Here is a 21007-nt window from a genome sequence, read left to right on the forward strand (position 1 = left end):
AACATGAGAATAGACAAATGCTTGCTTTATGCAAAAAAAATCATGTTTATTTATTGCTACAATGAGAAATACTCTCAGTTCAAATAACTAACATGTGCAAACTGCATTGTAAAACAAGATGCTGAAATAAACCAAAACAAAAGCCCAACAAAAAAAAATTACAGATGGGCATAGCAATTTTGGTATTTGAGACTAGACGTAAATTCACCGCGACAATAAATACAAATTACTGTCAAGAGAGCCATCTGGCAAGACTTTGAAGCTGAACTTGCCATTCAAAATATCTTTTTTATCCATTACTGCCATGGATGTATTATAAGAATATATATAGGTCTTATAATACATCCATGCATCGACCTCGGTGCGTTGCTTCCTGATTTCCCGAGCTACGGAGTGGCCCGAGGCTCAAATGTCACAAGCGTTAATCACGTTAAAAAAATTACTCCCGTTAAAGGCATGTTACGTTAACGCGTTAACTTTGACAGCCTTAATAAAAAATATGGTATTATATGGCGCATATGTCTCAAAGTAAGATAATTAAATGGAAATAAAAAGTAGATTTTTCAGCCGGTAACCTCCAACACAGTGGGAGGCAGCATTGCACCTCGGAGCCGTTGGGCTGAACCGACGAGCGAAAGGAACAGTTTGTCCCACCGGCGTTTTATTTAGCGGTAGAAGGTCGTCGGCAACTGGGCGATATTTGACAACACGTAAAACCAAAACCAGCTTAAACAACTTAACTTTGTCGTGAGTTTGGATCTCGAAACATGGAGTGATATGAGTATTGCTGAAAATATAGAGGGGACGCGGCTGTGCGTCGCGATTGTCCGGGTTCGTTATGAAACCGTGCTAGCTAATGTTGCTAACGTTAGCCGTTGACCATCGTAACCGACGGTAGCTACGCTGACAGCTGCTAAAAGCGATCCGAGACGCGGGTCAACTCAAGGCAGCCGGGTAGATTTTTCAACGTGGAATTAACGCTACGTGTGGTTTTAGAAACCCAGACCGAAGCAGGGTATTTGGAGCGGAACCTTGAATCCCACCGCCTCCGGTCTTGGGGCAGACCCCGGGCCCAGCTTCTCAGACCCAGGATCGCTCCTCCTTGAACCGAGCGGCTGGCTTGATGGCAGCCGCGGCCAGTGCCCGGCGGTTACCCATGGGTGTGCGGACATTCAGTGACTTTCTCCAGATTGCCACTGTGGGCTCCCCTCGCTCATGTCGTGCACCAGTGGCAAAAGGGTGCCTTCGCCAGAACATCAGGTAAGTCGGATTTTATTATAATAATGACACACGGCTGGTGGTGCAACACACTGTGAATGCCACTGTGTCTCCTTTGCATCGAATAGTATATATAGTTGTGTGCAGAAGTTGGGTTAATCCTGAGGCAATATCCAGGTCCAACAGCCATCTGTACTTTGAATCTTGCAAATGTTTCATCTTTATCTGGCAGTACTGGTGACACAGTACCTGTATTCAGTAATTTGTGCAGTTTAAGTTTAGCTTGTGATCTGTCACACCACGTCTCACTTCTATGTGCAGTTGCATCTCTGGGAAAATTACATTCTATGTGGATTTTTGAAGGAAAATAAGAGAATAAAACTCCTGCTGCAGACAGGCATTAAAAAAATCCCTTCTTCAAATGTTACTCGCATTTATGTTTGATTTTATTGACTGAAAAACACTTATTGTGGTTGGTAAAAAAAAAAAAAGTGTAAAAAAAAAAGAAAGTGAAACTAAAAAAAGTCTGCCCTCTACAACAGGACATAATTCAAAACAGAAGTCACCTCTTAACCATGAACTACTTCAGGAAACACAAGCTGAAGCTTTTGGAAAGACCCTCACAGTCCCTTGACATGAACATCACTGAAAAACTGTGGGCAAATCTTAAACTTGCTGTATGTGTAAGACTGGGTGTGTAACATCCTGAAATATTTCAGCACTTGAAGTGAACTGTATGACGAGTGGGTGAGAACTCCTTAATCATGAACTGAAAGAGTTTTAACTGTGGTCATATATTTTTTTTTCAATCTCAATAGCAGACACCTACACTTAAGGGATGGACCAGTACCAATATCTAATTAATATCACAACAAATAACTCAGTAATGTAGGACAGATACAGCATTGTTTGTCAAATCCTATATCAGTTGACATAGGCTGTATATTCTTGTATTGACTTCATCACCAGCTAGGGTTGTGCCATATAATAATATATGTATTATTTGTCATGTGATACAAATTTAAAATATCACGATATCAATGAGACTGTGACGTGTTGATGTATTTAATTAATTACTACATACAACAGCAACAGGCACTGCTGAAAGTTATATACATAAAAAACATGGAATTTACATTAATTGTTGCTCATTACTGGAACACAGGAAATAAAACCTGTGTCAAAATAAAACCACAAATAAACAAAACGATATTATATATTTTACAAAATTATGGTATTGATTTATGACAATATTGCCCATCCCAGTCCCCAGTAAGTAATGATGTTTTTTCTATTCACATACCATAACATTTGTTCAGATTGTACAGGTTACTTACCGGAAAGTGGTGCAAAGAGCGTGAGTGGGTGTTACAATACATAGCCTTTTGCTATTCACATACCAAGCCCAAATCAGAAATTACCAGCACACTCACAACACAGAGACCTTCCGTTACCTCCTGATGCAGCATACTATGTGCACTCATTGACTGTAGTAGCTGGAAACTGGAATGTAGTGGGCCTTTTTTGTTGCGCAGTGTGCCTGTGTTAGGTTTCACTCTTTCCAGAATGTGGCCTTCAGGACATTTTCTCTTATCTTTTTAGACACCTGTCGTCATGTGGCATTTTGATGACAAGAACTCCCAGAGTGCTTTGCCTTCAAGACTGGGACACAATGACAACTGTTCCCCAAAGCAGAAACTTCATCAGCCTCACCAACAAAAGGAAGGAGTACTCCGAGCGTAGGATACTTGGGTAATTTTCCAGTATGATAATAATAACTGTATCTCTGAGAGTGTTTTTTCTTTGATTCCTTAGCTGTTAAATACTTGTGCTCTTAGGTATTCTATGCAGGAAATGTATGATGTGGTGGCCAATGTTGACGACTACAAGCACTTTGTGCCCTGGTGTAAGAAGTCCCAGACCATCATGAAAAGAGCAGGCCACTCCAAAGCCCAGCTTGAAGTGGGATTCCCTCCAGTGGTGGAGAGATACACATCTATGATCACTAGTGTCCGGCCTCATCTAGTCAAAGTAAGTGTCAGAAGCTACAGTGAGTGTGTGAGTGACAATATATCTGGTTTTAGATTTTAGACTGGTGATTGTGTTTGATATTGCTAAAACTGAAAGCATAGCCTACTGAGACACCAATAAATTTTAGTTGAAGCAAGTCGTGTTTGTGATGTCAATTTTTATTTTTTAACATTCCTGTTTCTGATCAGAGTTTTTCTTTTGGTTGATTTTAGGCAGTGTGTACAGATGGAAAGCTGTTCAATCACCTGGAGACAATATGGCGCTTTAGTCCTGGTATTCCCGGTTACCCTCGCACCTGCACGGTCGACTTTTCTGTAAGTAGCCTGCAGCTTGCTTCCTGATTTAGCGAGTGTGTATCAGCCCCTCTTGATGCATCTTTCGTAATCAACCTTGATCAAAGGAATGGTGTGACGTCTTGGAGAAAATGTTTATTTGCTTACTTGCTGAGAGTTAAATGAGACAGTTGATATCACGCTCATGTATGTACAGGAACTATGGAGCTACAAGCAACAGACACTTAGCTTAGCATAAAGACTGGAAGTAGGGGGGGACTATTAGCCTGGCTCTCTATATGTCTTCTGTTCCTGTCACTCAGAGCCAGGCTAGCTTCTTCCCACTGTTTCCACTCTACGTTAAGCTAAGCTAACTGTGGGGTTGTAGCCTCATATTTATTCTACAGACATGAAAGTGATTTGGATCTTCTCATCTAATTCTTGACAAGAATCAATATCAAATCCATCCTTTATATTATAATAATATTATAATATAAATTCACTTTATTATAAAAAATATATTCATATTTTATGACTGGTATTCACTAAAAAGATGATTATTTTTGTATCTTCTACAGATATCCTTTGAGTTCCGCTCTTTGCTGCACTCCCAGTTAGCCACCATGTTCTTCGATGAGGTTGTAAAGCAAAACGTCGCTGCGTTTGAGCGGCGAGCTGGTAAGCTGTACGGCCCAGAGACTCGTATCCCACGGGAGTTAATGTTTCACGAGGTGCATCAGACGTGATCTCGGCAGCTGTGTGTCCTCATGTCCTCATCTGGCCTTAAATCATACCAACCTTTCCTTCCTTCATCCACACAAACCTGCATGATGCTGCATAATCACCCCCTCACCGCTACATAGACATCATAGCGGCTCCTGAAGTTTTTAGACATCCAACTCTTGTAAGCATTGTGTCGGAAAATTAATAATTCTTATTCTCCTTGTGTTAAGTGTGTCCACTTTCTGTCTACCTCCACTGAAGGGATCCTTGTGTAGCACAGGGAAACCACCATTGCTCTTGCTCCATAGCAGTTACAAGCTGTATTTATGTAAACAAAACAGTAAATCACTGCAACATCATGCTACCAATGGTAGAGTCGACTATTATTTTAAATGAACAGCACAGTGACACAGAGCAAAAGATCCTTTTAGTATTTTATTACAAAAGGCACGGAGGCCGTTTGATCCAGACTTCTGCTTAAGTGTTATAGTACACTGCAACCACAAAGTTACTTGTCACACTGACACTTAATCAAGTCAAAGTGTGTCCAGTTTTTAGTTTTAATTTCAGCACTTTGATCAGCTGATTATACTGTATTACTTTGCCTTTACTTTTACCACTTGCTTTTATTTCAAATGAACCTTTTAATATATTGTTTGACTTACAGTCGTGAACGTGCAAAACAATATTTCATTTCATCCTTTTTAATTTATTCATCAGTGGTTGTATGCAATTTATTTTTATTATTTTACTGGGATCCAGATCAAATGTGCCATGTGTGAGACGCTGAGTGTTGTCACTGTGTGTTGTGACAGTATCACTGAAGTGCAACATTATTACGAGGGGGAAAATGTCATTGCTTCATTAGTTAGCTGTGTCCTCAATTAACCTTGAGGTTTGGGAAGTTAGATTTGTTGGCTGTTGTGCTGTGAGGATTGTGTTTTTGGACATTGAGACTTGGCCTCCCAATTTTAATAATGCCTTATTTTACAGCCCAGCACGAGGAGTAACTATCAGGAGATTAATAGGGATGATGGGGGCAGTTTAACTTTGCACAAACAAGAGCACCTGAATGAACAGGCTGGAGAGTACTGTGAAATATATACTGTAAATGGGATTAGAACAAAAATGTTACAGATCATGTGTGTTAACGACTTAACTACTATTATATTTGATAAATATATAGTTTGGTTTGCAGATTTTTTTTTAAGTTAAAGTTCAGACATTGAGATGCTATTTCTGATGATCACATTAAATGCCACTTTACCTCATGGCAAAATTATTGATAGTAATGTGATAAGGTCACAGTTACAATAATAGAATTGATTACTGCAGTGAAAACAAACAATTTGTAAAAGGTGTTGTGAAAGTTTCCCTTCTCTGCTTTCTGTTTTGTGGTCCATCTTCTGAAGGTCATCAGAAGTCATGTACATTGTTAATATAAAATACACTGGTGGGCTGTAGAATAAAACATTATCATTTATCATTGACTTTGGGTTTCATGCTCATTTTTGAGATGTTTAGCTTTTATTTATATTCATTATGATGCACGGATGTAACTAACAAAGAGGCAACTATACACGTGTCTAGTGTTGCACGTTAGTGTGACTACATTTTGATGGGATATATATTCCATATCGAGGTAGCCCTTTGCTCTGTTCCACAATAAAGGGCTCATAAAGTTCATCGATATTAATATCGTATTTGCCATATTTTAAAGGTGACTGATACATTCAGGTTGCTGAAGGTCAGTGGTAAGTTATTGAGTGACCATCATAACGGGCAGTTCATTTTGCCCACATGCTCCAAGTCTCATACTCCAATGGAACTGAACTGTGGTTCGTTATTTTCAAAGCTGGGTTTTTTGGCTTCAAAGTTTGTGTTTTTATTTTCTCTGTTAAAAAGGTGATTTGGAAATGAAGGGATATTTAATCATCAATGCATGAAGAATGTTAAATCCAATGGGCCTGTGAATCACTGTTGCATAAAAAATAAAAAAGTTAAACTTGTTAAAAGATTTTTAAATGCCATGTTGGAGTGTTATATTTTTAAGCAATAAAATATAAATTAGATTAAGTCAAATTTAAATTGACATGCTATCCAGTGATCAGGCTTTAGGTTGCTTTTTTTTTTTTTTTTTTTTTTTGCTAGAGATGTGTGTTCCACATGCTGCGTACAGATTGAATTTAATGCCAAGTTTTATTGTTGTAGGTGCCAATACTCAAAAAACCAGAAACAGTAGAAACTATTTTTAAGAGACAGTAAGAACAGCAAGAGTATTATATGATCACCTCTGCCCTCTCTCCCCACAGGATATTTCCACATTAATGGTCAAATTGCAGGTGTATGAACGACCCTTGATCTAACAGTGGGGGCCTACAATGTACACATGGATGTAGATACATTACGATAGAAAATATTGCCATTATTTTTGCAGCTCTTTCACTTTTTATGTTGCCAGTTAAAATGTATCTGTAAATACTGTGAGTGTATTTTAAAGGTTTGTTATTTAAATAAAAAAGCAGGTATAACTTATTTTTGTATGCGCAATTTTTTTGCAATTGCATCTTGTGTAGTATATTGTATTTCCTTTGTATAACTGTCTTTCAGTGATTTTTGTCCCAGTTTTTCACCTGTAGCAGCAGCAGCAGTTTACAATATGGTTGTATTATAATGCATTTAGATGAAATTTAGTGCATTTTTGAACTGGGTTTTTATGCCACTGCATTGCCTTGTTGCCACAAGGTGCCCATGGACACAGGCAGGGTAGAAACTGTTCTCCAAAAGGCAGCTGACCAGCAAGAAACCAGAGTGGGGTCATGGTATGTGGGCCAGTTATTAATAACGGCACATAGGAGAGGTGGGTATTTGGACCAACTTCCTTCTTGATCCTGTCAATTTCATGTATTACATAAGAGTCAGGCCTCACTAGAATAAACCGAAGAAGGATAAATTCAAATTTAAGCTCTGCTACCACAGAAAATAAAGGTAGTGGTGTTACCAGACACACCAGTTTCATTGTTTGTTGTTTTGCATTCTAAATCTTGTCTCCAAACTTGTAGACACTTTGGGGGAGGCAGGGGTACAGACCATCAGATAAACACTGATGCCTGTCGTATAATGTACATGCATAAGCATAAAGTACATTTCTAATGTAAAATAATTAATTCAACAATATGCTATTTTCAACACTTTGTTGGCGCAAATGTGACGTAAGCCGTGGCCTTCAGGGCACGCCTCTTGTAAGGGGACGCGCTGACGTCAGAAGCGGAGCCAAGGTTAAAATACACTGAGCCTCGCCTCCATCACGGCAAATAAACTGCATCCATCTGCCATTATCGCTGAAGGAGGCGGAGGGATATCGAAACATAAATCCGCAGCGAGGAAAGGACGGCAGCAGAGTGAGAGGGAGACAGCAGCAGATCCGATCAGCTGTTCACGACGGAAACAGCTGCAACCGGAAATGAGACAATAAGATTCCTGCAGCGCGTCAGCACCGCAATAAAAGCCTTGTTAAGAAATACGGGGCCTCTAATTGGGGGGCTTTTAATTTGAAACCTTTACATGAAGGTCAGGATGTTATCTGTCCTGAACAGAGTTTATGAATTGGCAGAATATTTCTGAACTGTCAGAGATAAAAAGCTGGCTGCAAATCCTGACCAGGTGTTGTCTGAGTGACCACAAACTGGCAGTCAAACAAGGACCACACAAAAAACAGGAAATATACATGTGGTCACTGTTCCACAGGTGAGGTTGAGACATGAAATATAAAAATAATTAAATGAAATAAGAACATTTACTTTATCCAATTCAATTCTGCAATTCCAATTTCAAATGCACTAAATGACATCTCAAAATTAAAACTACTCCTAGGAGAAGAGAGGGCATATCTCACTGCCCATTATATATCAGCATAGCACAGCCTGGGGTGAATGACCTTAACAGAGATATAGCAAATATATATTGAACATATACATGTAAATAGATCTTGGTGTTTGCTGCTATTTTGTCAATAGTTTTTTGCACCTTTGAATATCAAAGAGTTGAATTTGTATTAATACATAATGCAGTGACTCTAATAGGGCAAATAAAAAATGAGGTATCAAGGTAAAATCCTACAATTATACATATAAACAGTGGGAATAAGAAATAAAGGCCTGCCTCTAATACAAGCCTTCTTCAGATAAAGGCCTATTATAGTGACAGTTCACACCAAATCATCTGAAAGTGCAACGGCCAATTGGAAAAGCTGACCAATGGTGCAACGTAATCACTCTCACACTCTTTCACAGACATTCGTTGATGTAGCGATGGCTCATGGCTGGTCCAGCCAAAAAAGCCCTATGACCTGCATTATGTTGCATGCAATTTTCTAAACAATTAAGAAAATCAGACCAAACAAGTGTTAATAAAAACCTTTATTTTTCATTTTTTGTTAGGTTTTCCTGTAAGCTTTCCTTCAAGCTTTTCTTGCCCACTTGACCCATCCAGCCCCATCCCCCTTAACATTTCTCTGATGAATCCATCTATAATGAATTCTCCCAGTTATCATGTACAACCTTTATGCTCCTCTACGATCAAAATAACCTCATCTCTTGAACAACCCACCACATGGAAGAACACTACGATAAAACACAAAACACACCTGCTAAAGCCAGAAGGGAGATGGTAGCAGAGCAGAGAGATTCATACATCTGAATAAACTACTGACTGACACGGCTAGAGTAGTCTGGGGAAAAAAAAAATGCAAGAACTTAAAACTACACAAAAATGGAGTGTTGACAAACCCAGAGTTTAAGAGCAAGCTTGAAATATTGAAGTGAAACACCTGAAAGACAGCACCGGCTAAGCCCACAGAGCTAGGCAAGAAATCATGTATATACAAGATAGCTGCAGTTTCTTTTTGTTCATTGTCACATTTCAGTGACCAGCGAGACTGAACGTTACAGTGAGACTGGACACTACTACTACACTGTGGGTACACTATGGTAATCATTGTGGTTATTACAAGCAAGTGATCGAGCTCATACATTCAAGCTTTACATATATATACCTATGTACACAAAGTATAAATAAAACCACAAAATGAGAACCCAAAGATTATAGTTTTATACATATTCAACACCAAAAAAACCCTCTGTAAAAGGAACACAATCAATCTGGGGGGTGTCTACTGCTACAAATTAGGAAATCCAATCAAGCAAGTGCTCATTTTGGAGTAGTTGATGTTTAAAGCGCTCTCCTGTGGGGATAAAGTAACAAACAGACACTCAAATAAGACAGGACTCCCCCTCTCCCACTTTTCATTCAAGCTTGCTCTTAAGGATTTACTGCAGGCTGCCAATTACAACACCCTTTGCTCAAATCTTTATTACCGTTACTGTACATTATTTTATGATTTTTTGACCATTCAGAAGACCATTTGAGCAGAGAGACCCATTACAAGTAGGAAAGCATGTAAATGAAAATAGACAAGAGTTATTTTGATCATAGAGGTAATATAAGGTCATCATAAAAAAAAAAAAAAAACAACAACTACAAGTTGGAGAAAAAGGGGACACCAAAGATTTAAAGGGGCAGTATCTTTTAACTGATTTTCATGCTTTTGAATGTTTATCTTGAACAGTTTGTTAATTTTACTAGTGAGGACCTTCTTTTTCTAAGCTGGAGTGTTCATAAATGGGAGTGAAATGCATTGATAGACTGGGTGGGATGACATCTGGGAACATTGCATAGAAAAAAACTAAATAGTCTTAATTAGGAAAAAAGGTCTTTTGCTTGGGGATGTCCTCTAAAACAAATCACTGCATTAGCCAAAAGCAGCAAAGGTTGAGTCAGGTATTTAACTTTAGATCTTTGAATAAATACAGAGGAAGTGTACTTCACTCCCACAATTCCCTTTGAATGCCATTGCCTATTCATAGTTCAGACCCCGTGCTCAATGACAAACACGCAGGCACTGCACTGGGGAAAATCTTAGCGATGCTAGCAGACTTATAATGGTACATGGTTTGAGCCTACTATGGGTTACATGTATGTGTCTTGTTTTCACCTCACGTGTTCCAAATATGGAGACTTGCAGGGAAAACCAGTCAGTGGTTAACTAAACACACTAAAACACTAATGGTGTGACAATTTAAAAGGCCCTTCTTTTGTGAAATTACATTAAAAGCGTACTGTCTCTTTGAATCCCATTGAATCCCTGGGGTTGGAAAAGACGGGGGGTCAACTTGTGTCTGCCTTTTGATATTTCCACCTCCTCCCACCCTTCACACTAACCCCTAGCTCCTGTCAGGTGGTTCTTCAGCCTGACTTTGCTCCCACCAGTGTCATCAGTCCATCTGTGCTCATGGACTTGGGGCGCTCCAAGGGGAAGCCCAAGGCTCTACTCCACACCAGCTGAGCCAGCACGCCGAGGGCTCGGGACACACCAAAGAGCACAGTGTAGTAATTCATCTCAGTCATTCCATAATACTGCAGACAAGGAAAAAAGAGACAGGCACGTCAGCGTCTGACAACCATGACATGACAAATGCATGATTAAAAGCCACCACGTGCGTCTTACCTGCAGCAGCACTCCACTGTGAGCGTCCACATTGGGCCAGGGGTTCTTGGCCTTACCCTGCTCCAGGAGCACATTGGGCACAATCTTGTAAAGCTGGGCAACCAACTTGAACATGGGGTCGTTGGGAAGATGCTTCAGGGCAAATTCACGCTGGCAGGTGTAACGTGGGTCAGTCTTTCTCAGGACAGCGTGGCCATAGCCTGGCACCACCTACAGCCAAGAGAGAGGGAAAATTTTCTTGAACTTTTGAATCATTTAAAGATCTAACTACTAATTCTAGTACTCATAATCTTTTTGCATTTCTTCTTATCACCCTAGATTTTTTTTTTTTGTTTTCTGGATTGAAGAATAATTCCATGTTCATGTCAAATCAGAGCTATTGTAATTATGAGTTTCTGAGTAAAAAGGATTGATGGCAATGTCCAAGCCATAATTATGCCTGGGAAACTTCTGAAATATCTGACTTTCCACTTAATAATATGGAAATGCCAGAAAGCCAAACACGTAAGGATGTTTCCCATCAGCCAGATACAATAATTCTATCCATCAAACCCAAGATTAAGGGATGTGATTCAATGTACAGTATTCTAATCCTGACACAACGGATTGTGAAGTCATACAACTGTCTTGATGATTTGATTCCAGCATTAGGCCAAGGGAATCATAGCAGTGTGGCATATGACACCAGGCATCCAGGTTTACATACTATAAACCCAGTATGGTTTATTCTGAAAATGTTGAATTTGAGTGCAAAAATTCATGCAAATAACTATAAATGCTTGTGGAAGTGGTGTGCCTTTACCCTTCCAGACTTGAGTGTGTTCCAGATGTAATCCCTCATCCTCTCATCGGACACCTCTCCTCCCAACTCCTTCTGCAGGGCAGTCAGCCACACCAGCACCTCCTGTGACAAGCAGAAGACACATTGCACATTGATGAGTTATTACCTAAAATTCAGAAAACTTTACAGTCATTCTATACCAGCGATACTCAACCCGCAGCCGCTGTTCTATACAATTATCACTCATTCTAAATAACACAAAGCCCATGATTATGACACTTTTCCTTGATATTATCTGACCTTGTGTGGTTTTTGAGTAAAATATACTGCAGTGAGAGTAGCAGAAACAAATAAACCCCATTTCACACAGGTACTCTCTTTTCTATGTGTTATGGGAATTGTTAAACAATGGCACCATGTTTGAAAAAAAATCCCCGTCATGTACTATAAAACTTTGACAAGACGTTAAAATCATCAGTATGTGAGCAAATTAAGAATTAACTGACAGTAAAAACTGTCATCTTGAACCAAGGAGTGCCTTGGGTGTTGTTTGTCAGTGTAAAATAGGCAGCTGAATAAGACAATAATAAAATATAAATAAATAAATGATGGCACAATTTATTGAAATTGGTATTGGGTACTTTACTTTGACAGCTTATGGGATTACTGTAGCTGTTGTGAGCTTCCCCAAGCAACAGCAAACAAGCCAAGTCATTTAACGCTCGAATAAATTTTACATTCAACACTAAGGCAGCCTGTATCACAGAGACTTTATGTCATTATATTTGCCCTCAGTGTGGTTCACTTGAAATGCTGACATATGCCAGCATAGTGTGGAGAGGGGGAAAAAACCCCTCCATCCTGAGCTGTCATGTCATATGTGACAATAGCTAACATGCTATTCTTCTATTTGGTCTTTTTTACAGCAGATCTTTTCACTTATCAGAGTAGGGAAAGCACAGCTGTTACCAATAACATTAATGATAGCTCAGATCTACACAGCTGTCCCAGTAAGCCATGACTGGGTGACTGTGAGCTAGCATGATAGCAGGTCCTGAAACTGTAGCAGCCAAGTGGAATAATATTGTTAGTAGCATCTCTGCTTTTCCGACGGTGACAGGGCAAAATGTCTTCCTAGGAATGTCAAAACTCACTGCTTCACATAACATCCTGAAGCCAGCAACACAACATTTTCTATATGTGAAAGCACAGTGAAAATGGTGATTTTCTTGGTACAAACCTGGTTGGCCAGGCCATGCAGAGGACCGGCCAGACCATTCATGGCAGCGCTGAAGGACAGGTAGGGGTCGGACAGAGCACTACCCACCAAGTGGCTGGTGTGGGCACTGACATTACCTCCTTCGTGATCACTGTAACATAAAAAAAAAAAAAGAAAAGTTACAAAACACGTTGATTTGGCAAAGGAGCCTGAGATTTAAATTTTTATCCATTCCATTGCAAAGCTCTGCTGCAATGCAAATGCAAAGAGCAAACATTTATCTACCTTTGGTGTCTGAACAGTATATTGTTCACTCCCCCATGTGCAGTCTACATGTTAAATGAATTTACGAGTGGGGGACTGCAACACATAAGTGCCTTTATTCTGATAATGTGTCACTTTCATTACCCATCTAAAACAAAACTAAAACTACAGGTTTTGTAAAATAATATTATCCACTTTTATTGTGGGTAGCTGCAAATTCAGGATAGCAGGACTGCTGTCATGGTAGAACAGTTTCTCCACTCTCCTGGGTATTAGTGAGGATGCTACTGAAAATGATCTCACATGCTCTGACTTGCTGTGACTAAACCAGTGACCAATGATATTAGGTCATTATTTCAGAGTAAATATTTCCAAACTATTTTGTTCTTTTTCCTTGGGAAATTCTGGATTTATAATATAATACAAAAAAAGTTCAAGTTGCACCTGTGGATGGTGAGGTAGAGCCTCATTAGCTCAGTGAACTGGGTATCACTGTAGCCCAGCATGTTGGTGAAGTTGTGGGACCAGTCCAGGTTGGAGTCAATGGCTCCGATACTGCTGCCTTCACGATACAGGTTGCGATAGATCTTGGCAGCAATGCAGGGCAGCTTGGCAATCAAGTCCATGGAGTCTTCATAGACAAACTAAGAGAGGCAATATAAGAGGATTAGGACAGAGTACAGGAAACCAGACAAAACAGCCATGCTACTAGCAGCTCTGTGAGACTGTACTCTTTATACAACAACAAAAAAATCTGTTGGATTGACGGAAAACAGATTCATTATCTGAGGACAATGCTTGTACCAAATTCAATTGCAATCCATCTAATAGTCAAGATAGTTCACTCTGAATCAACAGACCACGGTTTTTATCCCTGCTGCAAGTATGATTCAAGATGAGATGAAATAGATGTAAACTCACCTCCCAGTACTTGGTCTTGTTGACACCCTCAGAGTAAGCCCGTGCAAAGCTGCTCTCACTGTTCAGAGCTGTGATGGCAGCACTGAACTGAGACATGGGGTGCAGGTTTGTGGGGAAATTATCCAACATGGTGACAACGTGAGAGGGAAGGGCTGCTCTCTTCGCCCACTCTTTGGACACCCAGTTCACCTGGAGGAAGAGAGAGAAGCACATAATATAAATGAGTGACCTGAAAGACCTGCTTTTCTGCTCTTTGTGTGTGTGCTACAGACACACGTACACAGTGTAGTAACTTTAACTTTGCCTCCAAATACTTTGTACAATCACTATGGAAAAGAAGGGGCCTAAGCTGGTGTTTACACAAGTAGAGCAGCAACTTTTTGTTAAAGAGATTTAAGATAATCCTAATTTATTCTGTTTAGCAGACTTCTGAGTCAACGGCAAATGCATTAAATGCTTAATATCAGATAAAGATGTGAAAGCTCTTTTTCTGTGAAAAGTTTGAGTCAGCTAGAAAGGTTAAGGCTTATCACTCAGACTGTCCTTGTATCACTCTTCCAGGAGATAGCTGGCAGCAATAAAATGCCAATTTACAGGTGCAGACTTTGTCTTGTTTCACAGTCCTAAAACAATCTATTTTATACACGTTGGATTTCTGGAGTACATACATACTTAGCCATTTAAAGTGCTTATGCTGCAAAACATCTTGGTATCTACTTTCCTTTGTTTATATCGAAGCGACAAATCATGTGATGCCTCTTATCATTTAGTCCCTAAACTGATGTGAAGCAAAGTTCACCTTCATCTGACATTTCTTATTCTGCAGGAATATTCAGTTTTAATAATGCACAGTTTGGGGAAATTCTGTAAAAATCAGACAGTGTCTGAGATTCTAACACTGACTGATGGATAGAAGAGATGAAAAGCTGCACAGTCATCCCTCATTATAACTTATAAAAATACAATAAACAGCTCCAGTGCTCCTCTCCCCCTCACCTGCTCTTCAGTGGGCACCTGCCCTGTGACCAGCAGCCAGAAGAGGCCCTCAGGCAGCGGCTCCTCACCTCCTGGAGCTTTAGGCAGCAACTTCTGACACTCTGGAATGCTGTAGCCCCGAAAACGGATACCCTGTTTATCAATGGGGAGAAAGAGGAAAACACAGAAAACTAAATGTTGGTTGTGATAAACAAAAACAACCAAATTCCCCTGAAATGCACCATCAAGCGAGTGTTGGCAAACTGCCAACACAAGCTCTAGTTCTAGTTCTACCAATGAATAGGAATGATTAAGTATCACACTCCCTGTGGTGGCCTGTTAACAAGCCATATGAAAATAAAGTCACTCTGCCACTGAAAGCTCTAAGCTTCATTAAGAAAGCAATCAAGGTAAGTGCCTATGAGATGGGCTGGTCTCCAAGGGATGAAGAGAGTACAAATTATAGCCACTGTAAGAATGTCTCCCATCATGAAGCTTTGACTATCAGCAGACTGACTACAGCCTGACACAGACAGATATTTGCTGTTAAGGAAATCCAGTCACCTCAGTTTTGATATGGATCCATTCTTTTTTTGAAGAAGAATTGTGACCAAGACACATACTAAGCAGCACATTTTACAGTTGAAAAATCAGCTCTGCGGTAGACATTATGTAATGGTGACATACTTTTATAAATTACCTCAAACCTATTTTGCCATTTGTGTCCTGCAATTACTGATCTGTCGACATATCATATCGTTATCAACATGTCTGCAATAAACTAACATCAGGTGACGCATCAGCCTGGCAGCTATTTTGGCCCAGCTCTAATACTGACCTCCTCAGGATCCAAAACAGAGGTCTCATACACCAGACCCTTCATCCCCCTCATACCGCCATAGACCTGTGGATGAAAACATACACAACACAAGCACATTAGACACACATTACACTGAAAACTGGATTGGTAACACCAACTCCAGTTACGCAAGTAAAAATCTACTGACTGTTCTACAGTTGCAAATATTTTTGAGGCTCGACAGTTTTTAAATCAAGCTGGCAAGTATTTTACAAAGACAGGAAGATAACTTTATGTCTGTTATAACATAACCTGAAATAAGACAATGCATTTGAATTCTAATAACAAATATATTTACATGATAAGGACAGGCCACAGCTGAATGCTTACTTTTTGTTTGAAAGTGAAACAGACCCAGTGACCCAAGAAATTCTTCTAAAATCCCCATGGCTACAAGCCAGAGGTCAGAGGTGAAGTGAGAGATAAACAAAAGTTGTTGCATTGGTGTGTGTGTGTGTGCAGTTGTGCGAGTCTAAAATAGGCAGTGTGCAGTAGAGGTTTGAGTGACTCAGCTAAAATGACTCTGTTGGCAGAAAGCAGTTTATATTGTGACCTCTGAGGGAGATGACCGAACAGTGATACCTGACAGTAAATACTGCTGTGCAGGCCTAGACAGATTAGGTGAGGCCATCACGCCACGTCTAATCTGCATCATGGCAGATGGCCTACATGCTTATTTCTTAATTAATATAATGGATAACACAAATCTGACTTGTTTGTAGTTCTCATTTTATTCTGATCCATAGACACATCTGAGCAGTTACTCACCATGTCAACAGTAATCTGTCCTATGTTGGTTTTGCCATATTGTTGTTTAAAGTTCTTGATCCTGGTCTGCTCTTTAGGGATAAGGTCTGCTAGAACATCCTTCAGATTCTGTAAAAACAACACTGAGTCAGTGATGTCCTGGATCAAACATTACATTTTAATATAAAACATATTGTGAACTGGAATTAATTGGACAGACTTCATGTAAACATTTCAGAGAAAAAAACTTGATCCCTAGCTTGACAACAATTAGCATATTCTAATACTCAATAGTACTTTAACTTAGTGTACTACTTACTGTTGTTGATGCGCTGGCATTTCTGGCAGCCACAAGGAAGTAGGTGGCATTCTGTAGAACAGACAAAGAAATAATAAAATTTTGATTATTAGTACAATGTGATAAGCTATGACATGACGAATCCTATGAAGGTCACAGCAGCATTTCTCGACAACCAAAGCTCCTTATGTATCGAATGAGAACCTTGGAGCAGTACAATATATTTTGCATAATAACATAATATGTTGTGACTTCCTATTAGTCTATGAGCAAAATGACCTTCCAACCCTGGTAACGTGGCAGACTGCAGAATTGTTTGTACACTGGTTCAAAGCAACCGTAAGTAGTTTCTGAGTTGTGAGACACATTTTGAAAATTCATTTTTTGCTCTGCTGAAAACTGCTCACATTATAGTTACATGTTCTTTCTGACCATTTTACATTATGCTGAGAATGACCATTTATCCTGCAGTACATAATTGTCGTTAATGCAAGTGATTAATTAAAGATATTAATTATTAAGCCGTCCTTCCTTTCATTGCCAAGCACTTTATTTCTCCCCTCTGCATAGCCTCAGTTCTTCTGGGCATCATCTCAAAAAGGGTTTTCAACCTGTCTCCATTTTTTTATCCCTGCTGTATGGAGTTGCCTGTTGGTCAGTTTTTAACCACAATTTCAATTTAAAATAAACTGGGGGAAGGTGGTCAGGGTAGATCACTACAAACAAATGCAACAAGTAACTACTAGCATCACCAGACGCATAGGAATTACCCAACTAAAAAAATCCTTTCACAAACTGAAGGCTTGTGACAGAGAGCCAATGATGTGACCATGGGTCTGAGTCATTCAAATATTGCTCCACTTCTATCAAACAGCACAGGGTGTGGCATTAAAAAAATACATACCACACAATACCACAACCAGTTTACAATGTCAATATGTTTGATTAATTAATGTGCTCGTGTGTTTTTAGGTTTCCCATTATTCTGATGCAGGTCCTGATTCTTTTAGCTACTATATAAACACTTATTGTTGCAAGACACAGCTTTGAATACACTTATAAGCCTTATTGTTTTAATTCTTTTTAGATTTAACTCTTGGTAAAACATAAGCCTTCCATCACAGGCTTCCTAGGTTCAAATCCAGAGTGAGTCAGCCTGACTAGTCACAACTTATGAATGTCATACCAGGTGATGAAATATGTGATATTTAGAAAGGCTGTCTGCTTCTTAACTCCCTCATGCCAAGATGTCAAGTTTCTAATGTGAATGTATATTCTGATTAAAGAGGCTTTAAATGGAAATAAACACTGTATTAACATGATGCGAAGTGAATCACAAAAAATAAAATAAATACGAAATGAAATTTTTAACAGTGATTTTTGCATGACTGAGATTAGTCCCAAACAGTCTGAAAATTAGAGCAATAATTAACAATTAGCTAGTTAACAGATAATTAATCAGTTTCTATTATGAAATTTATTTTATCTTAATCTTGGTGCTTGCTTTGCTGCAGTTCCTCACCTTACATTATAATGTACTGAGCAATTTGTGGTTTTCAACCCTTTGTTGGACAAGAGCTTTTATGAAGTAACCTTAAGCTCCAGAAAACTGTGTCACTCATTTTTCGCAGTGTTTTGATGCTAAATACTTGTCAAATTAATGGATAGTGAAAATAATAATTAATTGTAATAATAATTACTGTAAATAAACAAATTACTGGAAATATACAGGTGATTTATAATGCTTCATTTCTAGTTTGACATTCATGAACGGCTGGCAGGTATTCACCAAATGACCTATGTGACATTAGGAAAAAATAATCTCACATTACCCTCAGTAAACAAACATTTCTACATAATTAATGATTTTTAAGCCTTATACTGCTGCTGGAACTGGGACAAGACTGGGGGATGTAAGGCAGATTAAAAGAGACTGGCCCTGGTTATGAAAGTGTTTGAAGGAGAGTAATCTTGTTGGAAGCTCAGTGACAGTAGTGAGAAGTCAAGCCTACTGCTGCTCATCACTGTAACAGGACTCCTCTGCCAGTTTATTAAAACCATCAACGGGTGAGGGAAGAGTCTGGCGGACAGGTGACAGTTGGCTGCTCTCCCAGTGGGATCCCCTCCCCATTCCCACAACTAGTGGGAGTGGATAACAGCCTGAGAAGGCTCACCGAAACAAAAGGTAGGTTCCTGCGTCACCACACACACACTCCCTACACAGCTGAGTGAGATTACGTAACAGCTCAGGGTCTTAAATATAGAGTTGTGTGGAACAGTTTCACTCAGTCACTGGCCTGCCAGAGAGGTTAGAGCAAGTACACTGCACAGAGAAGCAAAGGAGTAAAACCTGCACACAAAATATTTGATTTACCAGTGACATTCTCTTAATTCAACAAAACTGGGTTATGACCAGGCTGGAAGAAGAAGCACTGTTACATGCAAACTTGACCTCTGAAAACCTTGTAATGAACATTTGTTGAATCCATGTCTTCACACTAATTTTTTCTGCATGTCTAAGCATCAAGTTTTGATGTTTAAAGACTTCAACACAGATTTATCTATTGATGAATTCAAATCAAATTTCTCTCCTAAAAAAATGGAAATTATCATGCGATATCCACATGTATAGCGTCCTTTCTCTCAACATGTGAATCACATGATTTTCAGTAATAGCTCAGGGACACAACATTTTATGGTCAAAGAATGTTATGTAAGAACAAAAATACAACTTACTGATAAATCTCTAGAGCAAAGATTACAACTGATAAGAGACAGGGTGAGTGTGACACAGGTTAGCTGCTTCCTAATTGCAAGATTGATAACAGGAGCACAATACCTCTTGGTTTGTATAGAGTTCAACGAAGAATACCATTCAGTCACTGATTATTTTCTATAGGAAAGGAGTAAGGAATAAATACTTAGGTGGTGGGTGACACAAACTGATATGAGGGTCATTAAGTGCAAGTAGTCTAGGTTGAGAGGGCAGTGGAGTAAGACAGTAGGTTACAGTCAGTGGAAGGTTACTTACTTTATCAATGATTGGCAGCCAAAGGATACTAACCAGTTAACAATTAAAGCAATTACCATTCCATAATCACAAACTACAAATGGAAAGATGTGCCAACAGACATTAGGTATTTTAAACTAATATTAGATGACTGAATTCACACTAATGCACTTGAATCTACAGTGTTGAGTGTTAAATTAGCTTTTAAATTTTAGAGGACATAGAAGATATTTTGAACGTCATTAAATGATTTGGCATTAAATTATTGGCTAAAATCTTAATGTGAAGGTCAACGGGGGTGGTGAGAATACACAAAGTTGAAAGTGAATTTAAAAGCAATCACAGCGTCTGTAACGGGTCGAAAACGCGTATTCTTTACTAAGTTAACACAGTCTGGCAAATGCTGGTTAAAGAAACATGTCCAGGCGGCGATAACACCAGGCCAGCAAATAGGGCAGTGGTACTTTAGCTAGCGTTAGCTAACAAGGCAGAAGTTCACAAACAGCACAACTCAAACGTTACGGCATCGCTTTAAACAATAGCAAGGAGTAAAGACGACGATTGTAATAATTTAAACTGCATTATCAGTTATTAGGGGCGCAGCTGACCACCAGCATTTCACAATGTGGTTGTCAGAGCTAAGCTGGCTAACGTTAACTAGCCTTCTGTTACGTCGCTAGCCGTTAGCTTCCAAGGTAACGGCCACAGCTTTGACTGAGAAAGTGGTACCGAGGCAGTGTTTCCGTCCTCTTACCTTTGAATTGAGGAGTTTAGGCGCTAGCCTGCTGACGGTCAGGAAGGACATTGTGTCTGTGTAAAAGTGTTATCTCCACTTATTCTTCAGGACTAAGGACGCCGCTGCCAGTGCACCGCGGAGCTGGTTGAAGGTGCCCCTCCGGAAAGCAGAAGGTTGAAGAGGGATTCGGGCCCGCAAGTAGCGGTATTGTTGATTGGACGACGCGCCGACTCGCTACAATGGCGTAGAGGGATCTGATTGGCTTGAGAGCTATTGGGGGGCACGCTGATTGGATAGAGGTTCTCCCTCTGTATGTGACGACAGCTGGTGATCAGGGTCCGTTCAAGAACAAGTTTTGTAAAGCCCTTTGCATTGTTTCACTGAACTG

General features: G+C 39.6%; 2 protein-coding genes across 2 annotated transcripts; one reads left to right on the forward strand and one right to left on the reverse strand.

The window, feature by feature from the left end:
* Window positions 1-633: 633 nt before the first annotated feature.
* Window positions 634-5734, forward strand: coq10a (coenzyme Q10A). The gene is made up of 5 exons (XM_071477180.1): window positions 634-1260; window positions 2821-2970; window positions 3057-3249; window positions 3462-3563; window positions 4100-5734. Exons 1-5 carry the CDS (start codon window positions 1124-1126, stop codon window positions 4265-4267), a joined length of 750 nt encoding a protein of 249 aa, XP_071333281.1. The 5' UTR covers window positions 634-1123; the 3' UTR covers window positions 4268-5734.
* Window positions 5735-8644: 2910 nt separating this feature from the next.
* cs (citrate synthase) lies at window positions 8645-20823 on the reverse strand. Its single transcript, XM_071477178.1, has 11 exons — window positions 20638-20823; window positions 16895-16945; window positions 16597-16704; window positions 15808-15873; window positions 14991-15122; window positions 13995-14183; window positions 13518-13717; window positions 12831-12960; window positions 11612-11713; window positions 10810-11019; window positions 8645-10718 (listed from the first exon to the last, which is right to left on the reverse strand). The coding sequence occupies exons 1-11, from the start codon at window positions 20686-20688 to the stop codon at window positions 10548-10550; spliced, it is 1410 nt and encodes a 469-aa protein (XP_071333279.1). The 5' UTR covers window positions 20689-20823; the 3' UTR covers window positions 8645-10547.
* Window positions 20824-21007: the final 184 nt, after the last annotated feature.

This window comes from Trachinotus anak, unplaced genomic scaffold, assembly GCF_046630095.1.
Source record: "Trachinotus anak isolate AG129_WGS33_773 ecotype Australia unplaced genomic scaffold, CSIRO_AGI_Tana_v1 ptg000004l, whole genome shotgun sequence".
NCBI lineage: Eukaryota > Metazoa > Chordata > Actinopteri > Carangiformes > Carangidae > Trachinotus > Trachinotus anak.

Bases quoted from the DNA above. Each gene is read 5' to 3' on its own strand.
- coq10a (XM_071477180.1), top strand. From the start codon at position 1,124: ATGGCAGCCGCGGCCAGTGCCCGGCGGTTACCCATGGGTGTGCGGACA. The intron at 1,261-2,820 runs GTAAGTCGGATT...TTATCTTTTTAG, and splicing joins TGCCTTCGCCAGAACATCAG to ACACCTGTCGTCATGTGGCA. The intron at 3,250-3,461 runs GTAAGTGTCAGA...GGTTGATTTTAG, and splicing joins TCCGGCCTCATCTAGTCAAA to GCAGTGTGTACAGATGGAAA.
- cs (XM_071477178.1), bottom strand. From the start codon at position 20,688: ATGTCCTTCCTGACCGTCAGCAGGCTAGCGCCTAAACTCCTCAATTCA. The intron at 16,946-20,637 runs GTAAGAGGACGG...TCTGTTCTACAG, and splicing joins CTAAACTCCTCAATTCAAAG to AATGCCACCTACTTCCTTGT. The intron at 15,123-15,807 runs GTCAGTATTAGA...ATTGATAAACAG, and splicing joins CTGTTTTGGATCCTGAGGAG to GGTATCCGTTTTCGGGGCTA.